The sequence below is a fragment of the Chroicocephalus ridibundus genome, chromosome 7 (assembly GCF_963924245.1).
Source record: "Chroicocephalus ridibundus chromosome 7, bChrRid1.1, whole genome shotgun sequence".
Taxonomy (NCBI): Eukaryota; Metazoa; Chordata; class Aves; order Charadriiformes; family Laridae; genus Chroicocephalus; species Chroicocephalus ridibundus.
Window position 1 is genome coordinate 13838977 of NC_086290.1, and position 16657 is coordinate 13855633.

The window sequence follows — 16657 nt, forward strand, 5'->3', positions numbered from 1 at the left end:
TTCAGCTTTGAACCTGCTGAAACTTCTGCTCCGGTAACGCTGATCTATGTTTTGCCTACAACCAACAGCGCAGAGTGAAATCCTGACAAATCGATAAAAGCTACATGCAGGAGGTACATGTAACACCCATCATTGCTCTTCCACTGAGCCTGGGCCATCCCGTGCTGCAGGAGAGGAGAGGATCCTAGAGAAAAACAGTATGTGGCTGTGTATTTTAATGCAGTATCGCAGTGGCATACAAAATGATTTAGACTCTACAAATTTATTTTTCTGTCATTTATTAGTTTTTAAGTGTTGTATTTTGCAACCTTAATATTAAATAATGTTGCTTTGTGGAAGTGGTACCTCATAAAATTTATATGTACTAATACGATTTCCTTTATTCATTCTGCTCTAACTCCACAGTCCTGCAAGAGATTTCATCCCACACTCAGTTTTACTCCATCCTGCATTACACCCTTTCTCGGTATCCACTGGGCTCTGGTCCTCCCTCTTCCCCCATCCTCCATAAGGCTACAAGTTCAGAAGCATCAGAATCCAGGATGATGCCTTGAACCCACAATATTCCTGTTGGTTTGCACTGCAGAGAGCTGAACGAGACACTTTATTTTTCTACACTAGCCAAGCAAGCACCATATTTCTGCCTAATTGTTCTTAAAGCCAAAAAAGGATGTCAAAAAGGGAAAGAGTGGTGTATCACCAAATAAGTAAAACCAGCCGAGGTTGTACAGAAAAGTGAGTTGTCCTGATGATTGGAGAAACACTATTTTACCAGCCCCCCCCGCCCAAATCTCTAGAAGTATGTTTCAAGGCAGTACCAACGTGACCTGCTTCTGGATGTCCAATAAATGCTCAGTGATTTGGAAGAAGGCTCAAGCCCTGAAAATTATTTGTCATGCTGTTTAACAAGGAAATGACTGAGAGATAAAGACTGACAACAGTGAGTAGAAATGCAGCAAATATTTCAGGCCCCCAGCTTGGCATGTGGATCTTTTATTGCTTGAGTTTTCCGTATTCCCAACCATATTCCCAAGGAAAGGGTCCCACTGGTGGTCCTGCTCAAGAGAGCACTGCAGATGAGTTCCTTCCAGTTACGATAAAATAACGTATGTTCTCATTAGGCCAAATGCAAACAGTGATGAAGGGGAACGCACTGCCATGTCACGTTGAGCAATCGGGAAACAAACCTTTGACATTATGCAGCAGGCAGATAATAAGACCCCATAGTTAGCAACAAATGAGACTACACTTAATTTGCTGTGCAATGTTCATGTAATTAGATAAATTTGGTACCGGCAAGACAGCAGACAGCTAGAATATGGGCTTGATGAATTGGGGGCTCTCTGTCAGGCACTGATCACATTAATCATAAAGCCAAAACTCAGTGACACAATTTTTCTTCCAAACATTTACCATAATTTTCTAGAGTGAAAATATGCATGTGGCTTTTTTTTTTTTTTTTGAAGTTGTTTACTTTAAACAGAAGGATGGATTTCTGCACCACCAGGACGGAGCTCAAATTTCTAGAGGCTTGACCGTGCCCGCAGAGTCCACCCAGCCTATTGAACAAGAGACACGCGACCTCTCTGCATGCTCTAGCCCAGCTCCACCACCACATTCTGGATGATTTCACACTGGACATCCCCCAGCAAGGAGGGTGAGCACTATATTATGATCTCCAGAGGACAGACTGGAGGAGAGAAGAGGAAGACAAAAGAAAAGAGAACAAAATCTAGAGGTGGAAAGAGCAGGAAATGAGGTTAAAAAGTTTGCCGATAAAAATGAAAGAGAAAAAATGGTTGAAAGACTAACTCCACAGCTGGTGAGAATTTCCCCAGTGTGGTTGTGCTGTAGTCCAGGGCACTTGGAAAAGAGCTGAACAGAAGTGGCATTCTCTTGACCCTAAAAAAAACCCCACAGACAAGAAGCAGTTGGCTGCTCAGCTTTGGTGCTTCACCAGCCACAGAGGCAACCTTCAGCGCTATGCCCGGGTAGTAAGCCTGATCTTATCAAACATTTCAAAGAAAGCCATGTTTCCGCTTCTAAGACCAACAACCAAGTTTTCTCTCCAGTACCTCACAAGATGTTTTTGTGAGCGGTGCTGCTGGGAAGGTGAAGGATCCCGAAGAAGAAAGGCAATAGGTATTTACCAACAACTCTACCCAAATACTAGCAGGACACCCGAGGTTCCCTGACAGACAAATGTGGTCACTGGTAAAACAGCGGATTATTAACATTGGCGCAGTGGAACTGAAATCTGATCTGCCAGCACTATACACTTGGCCAGACTTGATCAGTTGGACAACCCCAATATGATAAAATACTGGCTCCTGTCACTGCATGTTTTAATTCACAGGTACATGGCACCAGCTGGAGGGCTCTCGGTTGCATTCTGGAGAAGACCTTGCTCCATGACCCCACTGAAGAAGCTGTTGCAGAGGTGGCACACCATATCCTGCCCCCAAGGAGCAAAGGGGAGCACCAAGTGGGGCACACAGATAACCTGGTGCCAAACACCCGAGCATCTGCCGGATGCATCCTCTCTTCTAACCACTGTTTTGAATATTGCCCCTTTCAGGAGTCAGTACATACTTTATTGGCCAGAGCTCTGACTTATTAACTGTCTTCCAGTATGTTTGTTAATTAATCTGTCCTTTTTCTACAATTTTTGCATGTACTTGCATGCAAGACCAGAACTATTTCATTCAGCCCCCTCGCCTCCCCCCAGTTTCCCGTGTTAACAACCTGCTCTGTCTTTTCCCCCTTGCGCACAGTGTGGAAGGAGCTGCTCGGCCCCTTTAAACATCCAGTCAAACTGACTGCCAGCCAAAAAGACAACGACTTGTCTTCTGGTAGGATCCAGGGGAATGCCCTATCATTTTTTCCCGCAGCATTTTGGAAGCGGAATAAAGCCCTGGTAGCTGTGGGACTCCACAGATCTCCTGGCTGCCGCCGTCTGCACTACTTGCCTCCCGGGGGCTGTTCCCCCCCTCCCCACACCTATCCAGAAAAAGCACAGCTTTACAAACAGCCTCCGCGAAGCCGGGTAAGTGCTGACCCCAGACAGACGGTGAGGCCACAGTGGGGCTCCGGAGTCAACAGAAGGATCAAATGAGAGTTTTTTAAGGGATGACCCCTGGTTGTTCTTTTCTTGCTCTTCCCAAAAAATGTTTACAGCCCTTATGGGTTCCCCTACACCGAGTGCCCTGGCTGAGCCCTGTGTTACAGCCACGAGCTGAGTGATTTCAGGGCGGCCACGGGACCACCAACCCCATCAGGCTATTCCTCAACTTCTACGGAAATGGTGTGTTTCAGGGAAGATGAGAAACCCTCCTGGCCACACAGTCACTACAGCCTCCGCTCGCATCTCTGCCAGCTCCTTTTTCCCTGTCCTGGTCAAAGCTTACAGGAGGTGAAGCCAGATGCCTTTATAAACATGTCCTCCAACGCATCAAGGACAATAGAGCTGTCATGTCCTGGACGAGGAGATTAACCACGATCCCCTCTCTCAAGGTAGAGCCCCCGACTGACGCCTGTGCTTGCTGGCCAACAGCTGCCCTGGGGAGGGAGGACTCTCACGAGGACGTCACCACCAAAACCCAGGATCCTGCCCCTCCAGAGTGGACACGGACACCAGTGTGAGGACCTACCTCTTTACCGCATTTTAGAAAACACCATCCAGCCTGTCCAGGCCATCGTCCGGTGAAATCAAAGTGAATTACAGAATTCCCGGAAGCCTTTCCCCGCCGTCCCCCCCAACCAGTGGGCAGGGGGAAACGGTACGTGAGGTCTCCAAAGGGAGGGAGCGGTGCTGGGTCTTCACCAAGACAGTGCCAGAAATGACCCAGGCACAGCGTGATGTGAAGAAACACCACAGGCGCAAAAACACAAGTCAAGCATGTCCCTGGGACCTCAGCCGGATAATGACACAGAAGTCCTGCACTCCCATCCCGCTGTGACGCGTGACCTATAGGTTTAATGAAGCTATAGAGCACTCACGCCAGGCAGGTCAGTATTGCCACTGGACGGGGACAGCGGAGCAGGGGGTGACAAGGGCCAGCCTGCCAGGAGGGCAGCGAGTCCCCGGGACCTCAGCAGCAGGATTCGGCATACCGCGGGCAGCCAACGTTTTAGCAAGGCATGGGAGCGGAGGTGCAAGACTTACCCGTGGATAGCGTGGATAGAGTGAGGTTCGTAATGGTATCGTCCTTCCTGGTGGCGCATGTCAATTGGCAAAGGAGCGTGGAAGGCCGGAAAAATGTGCTGCGGCACTGTTGAGGGGAATAGAAGAAGAAAAAAAAAAAGGGACTTCAAAAACTTTTCCTTTCCTTTTAAAACAATTTCAAAGGCACTAAATCTCCATGAATTTCAGAGCAAGAGCAGTGCAAGACAAGGGGTCTTCATGATATCAGCGCTATCATACACCAGAGAAGTGGAATGAATAAATAATCAAAGTCATGCGGAGAAATCCTACATCTTCGACATAAAAGATCTCCAACAGGGTTTTTGACAAAGACAAGCAGCTAAGCGCTCTTTGAACTTGAGGAGATTATAGGAAGCACCAAGGAAAACTAGACTTGCAACGCAAATCAGACTCAACAGAGCCTGGCGGGATCCAGACCTGCGTCGTCCCTCATGCCTGGAGTGGCAGCAAACACCTTTCCTGAAGGTCTGTACACACAGGATGAAAATATTTACCTAAAAATGTAACAGCGAGAGCAGCACTAATGCAGACCGTCTAGGCAGTCAGAAAGGGCTCAAAAAGTGCCTACTGCCAGGTTCTGAGAGAGAAGCCCAAATTGCTCTCGCTTGTAATCACTTGAGGCCCTATTTTTTATTCATTTGAGAAGCTTGTTTCATCTTTGATGGAAAGATAAAGTGGTCTCAAAAGGCAGAGAACACCTACATTGACTTATTAAATCTACAGGTTTTAATATTTATTATTGACCCCAAAAGTTAACGGCGAGAATATTTGAGTGAGTCGAGCTGATGGAAAATTCATCAGGTTATTTCTCCACGCCACCCCCGACAACGCTGCCTGGCCGCCTGGGCCTTTCCTGCTAAAATCACAGAAGCTAAAGAAATACAATTAGCAGAGCCTCGATAAGGATACCGTACAATCGCCCTCTGATAGGGCTCATCGCATCTGTAAAGATGCCGCTTTCTAGATTTGTACCAGCAATCGGCTTAAAGATAAAAGGCTGGTCTTGCTCTGCTTTTACAAACAGTCAGAAGATCTTCGTTACAGATTACTTAATATTGTCACAGGTCTTCCCGTTCCCTCTCTGGCTTCTTGGCCTTTCTGGCTAACTGGAGACTAAAAGCAAAACAAAACCAACCTCCTAAGTGAGCACTTCAAAACCCACTCTGCACTCAGTCTTTCACTGCGACTTGCCTCCGCGACAGGTAGCATCTCTCTGTAGAGTGGGGAAGCACCATCCAAAACCAAAGTGTCAAAGCTTGGGCCAAGTCTCTCGCTGATGCTAAGCAAGCTCCGGTAAATGCCAAACTCTTTTTCTACGAAAGACTTAAAATTCAGCCTTTCGCATCTGTGACTCCAGCTGCAACAGAGCTACGCCGACTCCGTCCGGCGAGGCTGTGCTCCTTTCGGGTCCGTCGCGCAAAGGCTGCATGAAATCCCCGTATACGTCTTTCCCGGCATATCAGCAAGATGATCTGAGGCTCCTACTCCCATTGCAACTTACAATCCCTGAGCACAGCGCGGCACAGGCGCGTCAGCCGGGCTGCCGGGAGAGGTGAGAGACTACACAAAAACAACCCTCCTGCCAACTCCGCTGAAAGGCGTTAAGCTAAGGTAGTCGGGGCGGAAAGTATTTAAGGCTCCGCAGCAGACTTGCTCTCCGTGCTCCAGCGAAGGGCTGGCACCGCACACAACCTGATACACTGGGAGCATTTTTGCAGCTCGCCTAATGTCAGGACACAGTAGGGTAACTGTTAACCGCCTTCCCCCGCTTCTGCTCCCCTCCCCTCCTCTCCCAAAAGCAGCTCAGGCAGAGAATAAACTTGCATCCTTTAGGATTTACTTTGGCAGAAGGAAGATTCACCCTTTAACTGTCCTGGGTAGGGATGATCTGTTACATAAGGACACTTGTAAGGAGTCTTCATTTTAAGAGGGAGCCAGTGTTTTTCCAGGTCAGAAACGCCGCAGAGTTCAGCCGTCACACCCCCGTCCCTGCTCACGCGGCGCATTACAGCCTTTGGTCTCCAAAAACCGCTGTCAAGCACCTTGAGCTGCTGCCCTCTCCCAGGGGATGCTGCTACAGCCACAACCCACGGCTGCCGCGGGGTCCAGAGGGAGCTGGGCAAGGAGTTTTTAACATCATCACGCACCAAGCACCGTCACAAAATCAACTGTCCCTGCACAGACATCTGATGCCGGACAGCACAAACATCTCTCCCACCCTCGGCCGGGCTTCCTGCAGTGCTCACCCCCTGTTTACGCCATACAAATAAACCCAGCTCTTCCACGACCCTGGGGCCAACCTACACAGCCCAGCTGGCATCCCTATAGGTGAAATTTTGCAACCCCCCCAAACAGGGCGGCCACTCTGCCTGTAACGGGCAGGTCCAGGGATGGTTGAACGCCCAAACTGAAGGAAAGCACGAGTTGACGTGGGCTGGAACAGTGCTGGGCATCGTGGCAATGTTTTAATAATAGAGAGAGTCATATCTTAGTCCTTGGGCCCATTCCCTGGACCAGCTTAATTCACTAATAATGACAAAACCAGTAAGAACAACAAGTCAATCTGAATCTCTAAAACCTCAGGCCAGTTATGTTTTATTTTGTAACTGGGCATTTCTAAATGATTGATTGCTGAAGTAATATTGGAAATTTTGTGCTAAAAGAGTCTTTCCCTGTCACTCAGGAGAGCTGGGGAAAAGAAAACGCGGAGTGTTTGCTGCCTGGCCTCCTTTTCTAGCTATCTGTTGGTATAAAAATGACATCTAAAGAGAATTTCTCCCTCCTCACACCTCTGATTATTAATGGGAGAAAAATTTCCACAAACTTCCTCCCTCCCACTGGCACCGTTGGTTTGTTTTTAGCGTTTCAACCTATTTGGATAGCGGGAGGGTTAGCAATTCCTCTGCCTTGGGTGCCTGTTTCACTCTGCCATTCTTATTTCCAACCCCGCCACATGCCCTGTGCTTTCCTGCCACCATGGGCGAGGGGAAGGGTTGGTTTTGGTGACGTCCCTTTGCAATGTCCCACTCCAGGGCTTTGCCTCTGCTTCCTTGCCTGGGAGCACCAGCCAAGCCTACGGGCTCCGGTGGCTGGTGCTGTTCCTTTTTATTCTCTTCCAGGTGCTTGGTCAGAAATAATGAATGGTTTTATAGGCAATCAACTACCAATTCATAAACGTCAGCCCGGCTCTGCTTCTTGTTCCCACCCCTCCCAAAGAGGACGGCGAGCTGGCAGCAGGACAGCAACACACGCCGTTAACAAAGATGGATGTTTTACACATACGAGTTAAAAAGACAATTATATTCAATTACTTCAAGTAAGTCACGGTGATGTATTCCTGAATAGCCACGGGAAGGGCAATATGATGATTAGGGCAATGAATTTGCCAACTTTAATCTAATCAAGGCAATCTTTTGTTTAACATTATCTGCTTTGCGGTGGCAGAGGATTTACCAAACCCAAGTAATCTTTGCAGATTTAACCCCAAACCTGCCCAATTAGCGCTAACGATGATTGTTTTACACAGAGGGAGGAAGATTTTAGCAGGAGGCCTGGGGAAAGCTTTCCGCCAGGAAAAAGTTGAGCCACGCCAGGCCGTGTGGTACGATATGCCGGGACACAAAGGCCCGCCCATGGCACCTCCAAAAGTCCCAAGCACTGGGACAACAGGCAAACATTTTCCCTGGCTCCCGCGTAAGGAAGAGAAAACCAAAGAACAAACCAAAGCAGCACCCAAGGGGCAGGGACGATGGGAAAATGGTGTTTTCGTATAGCAATAACATGGCTCTTCGTTAAGCCCGTGGCACACAGGACCTGGGGTGAAGCATGGCGGCAGAGCAGCAAGACACATTTGGGAGGGAGGCCCCACCTTCCACCCAGCCGCTGCTCGTGCAGGAATGCGTCTGCTCCGCCGCGCCGTTTGATAAGGGGAAAGACGCTGCTACCTGTCCCCACTTGTCGGAGCTGATTTTCTGGCCAAGGCTTATGAGCAAGACACGGACCTCCCACTGCTATATTCTCATCCTCGTCTATTCAAAGGCCAGCCAACCCTCTGGCTTCAAAGAGAAAAGATATGAAGCAGAAACGCGGGTTTAAAGGGGATGTCCCTTTGCCGAAAATCCCAGGAATCGGGGAGGGAGGCATCAGAAACAGGCATTTTTTGAGGATGATGCAGGCTTTTGATTATCTCCGCAGATAAACCTGTACTTCAAGAGAAACACACGCTGCATGTACGGGTCTGTATAGCAAGCAAAGGAGCCGTTTTGACATCACTCACAGCAGCACCTCTTTTTGAGCCCAAAAAGGAGAATTAGGAAGGGTCAAATACGCTTTTTCTATTCCAAATACTTCAGCCTACACACGTGATCTCTTTAAGAAGACAAAAAAGGCAGCAGAAGAAATCAGACCCCAAGCCACGGAATTGGGTTTCATTTGCAGTTCACTTTGACAAAAATAATTTGGAAAGCCCTTCAGAAAGCACTTAAAGCACACACCTTCTGTTCCCACTTGCCACAGCAAGACTGGCTGAGCAGACACCCTGAGAAGCCCCACACCCCCCCTCTGTACCATCCGATACGCACAGAGCTCCCACTGCTTTATCTAAAGCACACGTGAGCTGTGCAGGCCACCAGATGTGGTTTTCCTATGGTTGTCCAACACTCTTCCGTGGCAATAAGCAGTCCAGGCTGTGAGTGGGCTTTGCCATCAGAAATAGAGCACAACCATTTTACAGTCAAGGGGAAAAGTCATTTTTCAAGGAAAAAGGTAAAAGATCGCTGTCTGCCTAATGCAGTACCTGTAGTGCTTTTTCCCAACTAATTTGCAAAAAAAAGGTCCATTAAAAAAACAATGTATAGAAGAGGAAAAACAAACGCTGACTTCTTGGGATCCCTCCTGGCTGGATTTCCTGTGGTTTTAATGATGCAGGGGACACAGCTTTCATAAAGGGATCACAAGCTACCTTGCAAAAACTAACAAAGCCTCACCTCTCCTTAGCAAGAGAGGCAAACGCATCCGTTTGAAACACAGCCCTTTTTTCACTCGAGGAGAGCTGAAACAGGGTAACGTAAAACAACTCGCCCAAGTCTACGCAGTCAAACAAGAGCAGGTTCCCCCGCGAACCTCAACCACAGCAGGCAGAAACTGCAACTTTATCTCTGAAAGGCTTCAGAGCCCCAGGGTATCGGATTGATTTGGATTAGTGGGAGAAAAACTTCTCCAGACAACAGCTCACGCACTCCTGTCACCGTGGTGGCATTAGCATCTGTGCAAAAGCAGCTGACACAGAAAAAATATGGGAAGGGGATGTCCCAGAAGGTGCTGGTGAGTCTCCAGGAACGCTTCTGCAGCGGCAGCGCTGTGCTGTCACGGGCCGCATCCCCGTTAATGAGGATGGTGGGACACTGCTTGGCACGATGTGGCAGCTTGCAACAGCTTCTGTCTTTATTTTTTCCAGGTCCAGCTTCTTTGAAAAGGATAATAGGAAAATAAGTGCTGTCTGCACTAGACAGTACATCGAAACCTCTAAGACATGAGAGGAGGCGGTTGCTAGTTTTCATCATCTCCAGAGCAAAGGCCCTTCTGCCTGCCCACATTTTCTCCTGGAGGTCCAAATCTCAGTCTGTTCTCAAGGACAAGGTTAAAGATACAACAAACATGAAGAGTCCTTCACTCAGTCATCACCCAGAGAAACCTAAAGCATCAAGTGAGAAATAAACTGCAGGAAGCATTCGGTTTTTTGTTACGCTTTTTAAAGTCCCGATTTTACTCATCCATTTTAAAGGGACACATTTTGACATCCAGCGACCGTGGTGGCAAATATCAGATTTGTTTTGAAACAGCGAAGAGGGGCTTGTGCTTTGCTCCCCAGCCTTCCTGCAGTGATTTTCCTCACATCAGAGCTCCCCCAGGCTCGGTGGGCTCCAGAGCATCCCTGGACAGCCAGGAGTGCTCGGCCTGTGAGCAGGGGAGGCAAACTGGCCCCAGGCGACTGAGTGTGTGTGTGGCTACTTGACTCCCTTTGATAGTCCCTCCTGGGTGTTTCAGTGTTGTATTTGGACGGCCGCCCCTCCGGCAAAGTGCTGCGGGGCTGGAGGTGTCGGCAAGGGAGATGTTTTTGTGTTTGTGTGACGTCCCCAGAATAATGATCTCGCTGTTTAAGTGAGTTGAGCGAATGAATGAGCACAAGAAAAACATCTTTGCTGAAAGCACAGCCAAAGTTAATGCACCATTAATAATGGCCCGGGTGAATTATTGGAAGAGATAATAGGCCTGGGGTCAGGGAAGGTCTGAGACAAAGAACGGGGAAAATTGGGTCACAGAAACATGACAGAGCAGATCACGCTGGTGTGCCTGTGGGATTCTCCTCGGATGAAGTCATGTACCACCACGCAGAATATTAAGGGCTTTGCAGGGAAAGCCATTCCCAGAACCACCGCTCAGATCGATACGGGGAGGAGGGGGAGCTGTCACACAAGCCCAGAGTCGCCTTCACTTCCCCCCCCCCCCCCCCCGCCCCAAGCCCCCGTTCAAGAACTCAACTTTAACGTTGTTTAGATACTTTGCAAAATACACCAACTGCACGCCTACCTCAAAAAAGGATAATTATGTGGTTGCTAATTACACCGATCTGCATATTTTCTAAGCAGAGAGAGGTGTCTGAGGGAGTATCTGCCCTCCCCGAACGGCAGTGCCATGCATTTCACAAAAAGCCGTCTCAGGTGCTTTTCTGTCTCCAAAATCACGGTGGACTGGGCGCGAAGCTGCAGTCTCCACCTCCCGCCCATCCAGCTGCTTGACTTCACGACACTAAATTACCGACTAACCTCGCTTTGTCAGAATTTCCCCTCTTTAAAATGGAGATAATAATACCTCCCTACCTCAGAGGTTTGGTTAATGTTTATACAGCACTTTAAAAATGATGTGGTAATTAAGTGCTCAGTATTATTATATCAACGTGTATAATGATTCCAGCAGACAGCACTATAAACAGGGCTGCACCGTGCGGGCTTTTCTTTTGTTTGGCTTGTTAGCATTTGGTTTGGTTTTCATTCAGCATACTTCAATTATTATTGGTTAATTATTACACTGTTTTATTACCTGCTCAGCGGCTTTGACAAATACAAAAGAGGAACTACACAGGTAAAATAATAGCAAATGTTCATTCTGGCCCGCTATGAACATTATAGCAAGGATAAACGGGAGGCAGAATCCCACCAGCTCACCTACGGGAGACCCTTCTCCCGCCCCGAGTATTGCAGGCCATTTTGAAACACAACCAAAGAGCTGTTTTCATCCAGAGGGATGCACAACCAGTTTTCTCTTCTCCTAACATACCTAATGAAGAAAGATGGTGGCAGCCTGATTTACAAAACTGGGGTTTTTTCAGACAATGCGTGTCAGGATGCCGGAGAAGTCAACGTGCTTAGTTCAACCATGGGTTGAGTGCAGCAAGCCGAGCTCCCCATTCAGGTACGCGATAAAGAGAACACGACTAAATTCTGTTGGACAAATGGCTCAGGTAATGGTAAATGCCTTGTAGGAGCACTGGAAGGAGAAGGGGCCCAGCCGGGATGCAGATATGTGAAAAGTAAACAAGAAATACTAAAAAATACATTGCCCTTTTTCAGCTATAAAATCCCCAAAAAAGCCTTTAAACAAGCATTGTAGTACTGACACCTCAAAGCACCTCCAGGACAGAGTCAGCGTGACTGTACACTCGGAGGCACGTTGAGAAGCAGAGGACAACATGGACAATGCTTGTCTCTTCTCCAGCAGTAAGGCTGAAGCCCCCCAGCACACACCCCCCCACCACAGAAAGACCTGGGAGCCCCTTGCTTCCCAGCCAGCCAGCAGCGAGACACACGGGGGGCTGCTCAGCTCCCTGCCGGGACACAGACTTTGGATGCCCACATGGATGCAGCACTTTACACAGAATAAAGCCCATTCCCGGGTTTCATAGTAAAAGCTGTTACAAAAGCCGCGGGTCACAACAAACTGTTCCATCAGACACTGCAAATGCAAAGCTGCCCCTCTCCAGCATCCTGGAGGAAACCTCCTTGGGATCCATCGCAATACCCATCCATCCTCCTGGGGATGGCTCAGAGGAGTTTATCCTTCTATAAAGTTTATTCTGCTGCTTCAGCTCAGGTGTAAGAACAAAGGAGAAGTCTGAAGATGCTGATGGCTGCCATTATGCAGCCCCCGGCCTAGGACACGGGCATTGCTGGCACACAGCAGGCAGAAACAGGGTCCTGGTGGCCACACAGCCAGGGAACATCTTTCAGCCCAGCCATCGTTTTTGCATCGCCACTGAGCCTCAGGCTGTGTCCAAAAGCGGGGCAGGCAGGTAGATGTCTGCGGAGCGAGCTGGCTCTTGCAGCTGGGATGGGGCAAGATTAGATCAGCAAGCTCCTCCCGCAGCCAACTCAAGGCAACACTGAAGGAATTTGACCATAAATTTCCTCCCCACCCCAAGAAGGAGGCAGCATGGCCCTAATGGAAGTAGGATATTCATGTTCATCTCGATGTTGAACCTGTCCTGAAGCTCCTGGCAGCTCTCCTCAGCTTGCTCCTGCACACTGCCTGACCTTCGTTAAAGGCATTAAACCTGTCAGTCTTTTCCTGGGCAAAGGAGCTGGAACAATTACAGCGAGTCTAAAAATGGCCTTTCCCTCTACATGGAAAATTTAGATTAAAAATGTAAGAGTTCATTGACATTTTCTACAAGAATGTAGAATTGTCCTTAAGAAATCAAACCCTGAAATACCTCAGCTGCTACCTACCATCTCCGAAATGCTGCATGAGGGGCTTTCTGCCTCGTCCACCAAAGGGCTGGGGATGGCCAACCTGGTGTGGACAGCCCAGCTGCTGCCAGCAGGGACACGAGGACACCCAAAAACCCTGCAATATACATTCCCACACAGGAGCTGGCTTTGCAGCACACCACAGGTGTGACACAAAACGGGGCACTTTGCTTCTTGGTGAGAAAACAGGAATTTTCTGAAGCCTGCAGACAACCTGCATGGAAAGTTCTGGCTCTGCTCTTGTAAAACAGGTTATACCCAAAACCTTCAAAATGGTGTTGGGAGGATGTACATATTCACATTTATAGAAGTATTTTCAGACATTGGTGTAGGCATCTGTGAATAAGGCGATGCATTCTTTATTATTCTACAAGAATTGCTGGGGCCTTTGGGTTACTGCTGCGTGGTAGCCTTAAGGGGACAAATCATTTTTTTTTTATACCTCTGGGAAGGGTAAATAACGTGAAAGCAGAGCTCTCCTGAAGCCAGGGGGAACCCCACAAGCATGAGAAAGTCCTGCAGCGGGGTGCCCAAACACTGAAGCTCTGGTGGCTTTCCAAAGAGCAATAATTAGAAAGGTCTCTTGATCAGCCTTGCTGCCACCAGCCATCATCTTCAGTCCTAAATAGCCTGAGTTGGTGGAAGGTTTAAGGCAGAACAGTTTTCTGTCAGAAAACATTTTCCAGGAACCTGCAACTGCTGTCAAAAGCAGCGCAGAGAAGATCAAGATGGTTTACGATCTATTATATTTTAGACTATAAGAAGAACGTGTAAGCGATGAACTTGAAACGCTTTGACTTTATTACAATATCTGCCAACACGGGAAGTTTCTGAAAGAGATAGCTGAGAATTTTCGCTTCCTGAAAGATTAAAAAAATAAATAAATAAAATTGCCTTTTTCTGCTAAGTGTTGAATTCTTCTTTGGGACACAATGAAATTTGAAACATCATCAGCGTGATGGCACACAGCAACCCATTCTACTCACATGTCGCTGCTGGAGAGGTCGCCCAAACTTTGGTCTCTGGGCTGCACCACACTGGGTTGCTGTCGAGGCCCCTCTGCTTCAATGGCCAGAAGCACCCATGCACTCATTGCTAGACCCTACACGGCAGGGTGAGCCTGCTGAAACATAAGCCATCGAGGCTGGCATCAAGAATCATAGAATAGTTTAGGTTGGAAAAGACCTTTAGCATCATCAAGTCCAACCATTAACCCAGCACTGCCAAGTCCACCACTAAACCGTGTCGCTAAGCACCGCGTTAACACATCTTTTAAATACCTCCAGGGATGGTGATTCAACCACTTCCCTGGGCAGCCTCTTCCAATGCTTGACAACCCTTTCGGTGAGGAAATTTTTCCTAATATCCAATCTAAACCTCCCCTGGTGAGATGGAGATGGAGAACAGGATGCAAATCCCATCTGGGACATGCCAGTCCGCCTCGCCACACCTGATCAGGAGTTTCTACTTCCACGCTGAGGATTTCCAGAGCGAGACTTTCCCACCGGTGCCAGCTTTTTATTAGATGGACGAGGAGCTGTGACTACCGAACGGCAGAAAACAAACCCAAAAGGCCTAATGCAGCTTATTAATTCCACGGGTCTTGAGCTGCAAATGTTGAGAGTCTTGAAAATCGCTTAATTGCCAGGCCAAGATGTATTTTGAGGAGGCTGCCAATCTGACAGTTATTAACAAACAAAGAGGCCACAAGCCCTGACTGCACCGAGATCCTTGTTACTTCTACTCATGTGCCGCCTCCCAACAGGAAGTACTTAATAATAATAATAATATCCCGAAAGGCCAACCTACGGCAGTGCAATTAAAAAGCTTTTCTGTCTCACTTTGAGGGGGGAAAAAAAAATGAGGGGGAAATTAAAATCAGACAGGAAATTCCACTAGAACAAGCTGGCTTATGTCCTAATAACACAGGATTGTGCCAACTCCTCCAGAAAGCAGAGGAGGGAAAGAAAAAAACAAAAAAAAGGGAAAAAAAGAAAAAGGAAAAAAAAAAAGAAAAAGAGAAAAGCAGCCCTCTAGACTGACTCAGATCTGAGGGTACATTGTGGTTCGGCCGTGGCTGCAATTCTAAAGGGAGAAAGGCAGCACAAGCGAATAAAAGGCAGTTTGCTTTTCGAGCAAGTTGCTGTTATAAAATGTAACTCTTGTATGAAAGCGTGGCCACTGCCTCTTTGTCAAGAGAAGACACAGCCCGATAAGCTCGAAGGGCCAGATGGATCTTGGGGCTTGTTCTCCCAACAGCTGCTGCCAGAGAATGGAAAGAAGGAGAAGGAAAAAAAAAAAAAAAAAAGGGAAAAAACCCAATCCTAACCAGTGAGGAAGAAATCCTGGCGCGCGAGGGGCAGGCAGGGAGGTGGGGGCAGACCAGATGGTAGTTCAGCTTGTGCCTGCCTGGACGGGCAGGAAGAGAAGAATCAGTATGTCAAAAACATCTCTGCAAACTTAGGGATCCCTCAAGAAAGACGTGTTCATGGAAGAAAAATATGTCTACAGGTTTAAGGGGAGAAGTTTTCTCCGAGTTGTTATCACCCTGCTTCCTGGGAAGCCAGTAGCATCCTGGATTCAGCAACCGCCTGCACCTCCAGCTGATGCAGCAATTTCCAAATAAAAAAAAAAAAAAACGGGCCAAGAGGATTTGCCATTGACTGCTCTGGGACCAGGCCAATGAATGGAAAACTCTTTCATTCCCCCGTGTATTTCATGTTAAAGCTCATTTCACAGCGGGAGCCACATCGCTTGAAACGGCTGGTGAAAAGGGATTGTGTGAACCTCACCGACTGCTGAGTGCCCAGAGTATTCCCCAATATCCCCTGCCTTTCTCCTGCAATGCCCAACACCCGGCTGTGAGAGACCCCCCAAGTCCTCGAGATGTTTCTTATTCTGGCTACCCCGAGGAGAGACAAATGCATTTAATGCACGTGCAAATAAGGTCCTGATGGAGATCCTGCCTCCTGTGGCAGGGACCCTGGGGAGCAGAGAATCAGAGTGCTAGTCCACAGGCAGCTGAATGTGCTGCTCTATACACCTTAGCTTCTCCCAGAGCTTGATTTTACATCTGAGCAAACTTTTACTTGGCTCTCAAAAGCGCAGCTACTCAGGATCACCTGTAATACAAGGCTAAACTGTAATTTGCTGTTAGATGGACGCATGTGGTTGTGGATGCCCCACCCCTGGAAGCGTTCAAGGCCAGGCTGGATGGGGCTTTGAGCAACCTGGTCTAGTGGGAGATGTCCCTGCCAATGGCAGGGGGTTGGAACCAGACGATCTTTAAGGTCCCTTCCAACCTGAACCATTCTATGATTCTATGATTCTGGGAGACAGCACTAACTGGCGTTTATAACCAGGAGGCAGCGGGAGCAACAGACGCCACTGATACCCTCAGTTGCATCCGACATAACCAAGCTCATGATCTCCACTGGTGAGATGAGGAGGGATGGGGAAGTTCAGCAGCCTCACACTAAAGACAAGAAGACTGCTTAAGCACCAAAAGGCAAAACTAACGGATAAAAAAGGAGGAGTGTGCATCAGCTATCACACAGTGCTCTCTGCATGACACTTCTCATCTTCCAGAAAATCTAGCAGAGCCCTGACCATGCGCCCTCCACTCATGCAAATAAAAGCTTATTCAGGA

The 16657-nt window shown here is 48.1% G+C and overlaps 1 protein-coding gene across 4 annotated transcripts in view; it reads right to left on the reverse strand.

Annotated features, from left to right (window-relative positions):
* Positions 1 to 16657, reverse strand: part of GLI2 (GLI family zinc finger 2) — a 202264-nt gene that overhangs the window by 65422 nt on the left and 120185 nt on the right. For all 4 annotated transcript variants that reach the window (XM_063341971.1, XM_063341973.1, XM_063341972.1 and 1 more), the window contains one exon: positions 4166 to 4271. In XM_063341971.1, the coding sequence (XP_063198041.1) occupies positions 4166 to 4271 (106 nt within the window). The remainder of the gene's footprint in view (positions 1 to 4165; positions 4272 to 16657) is intronic.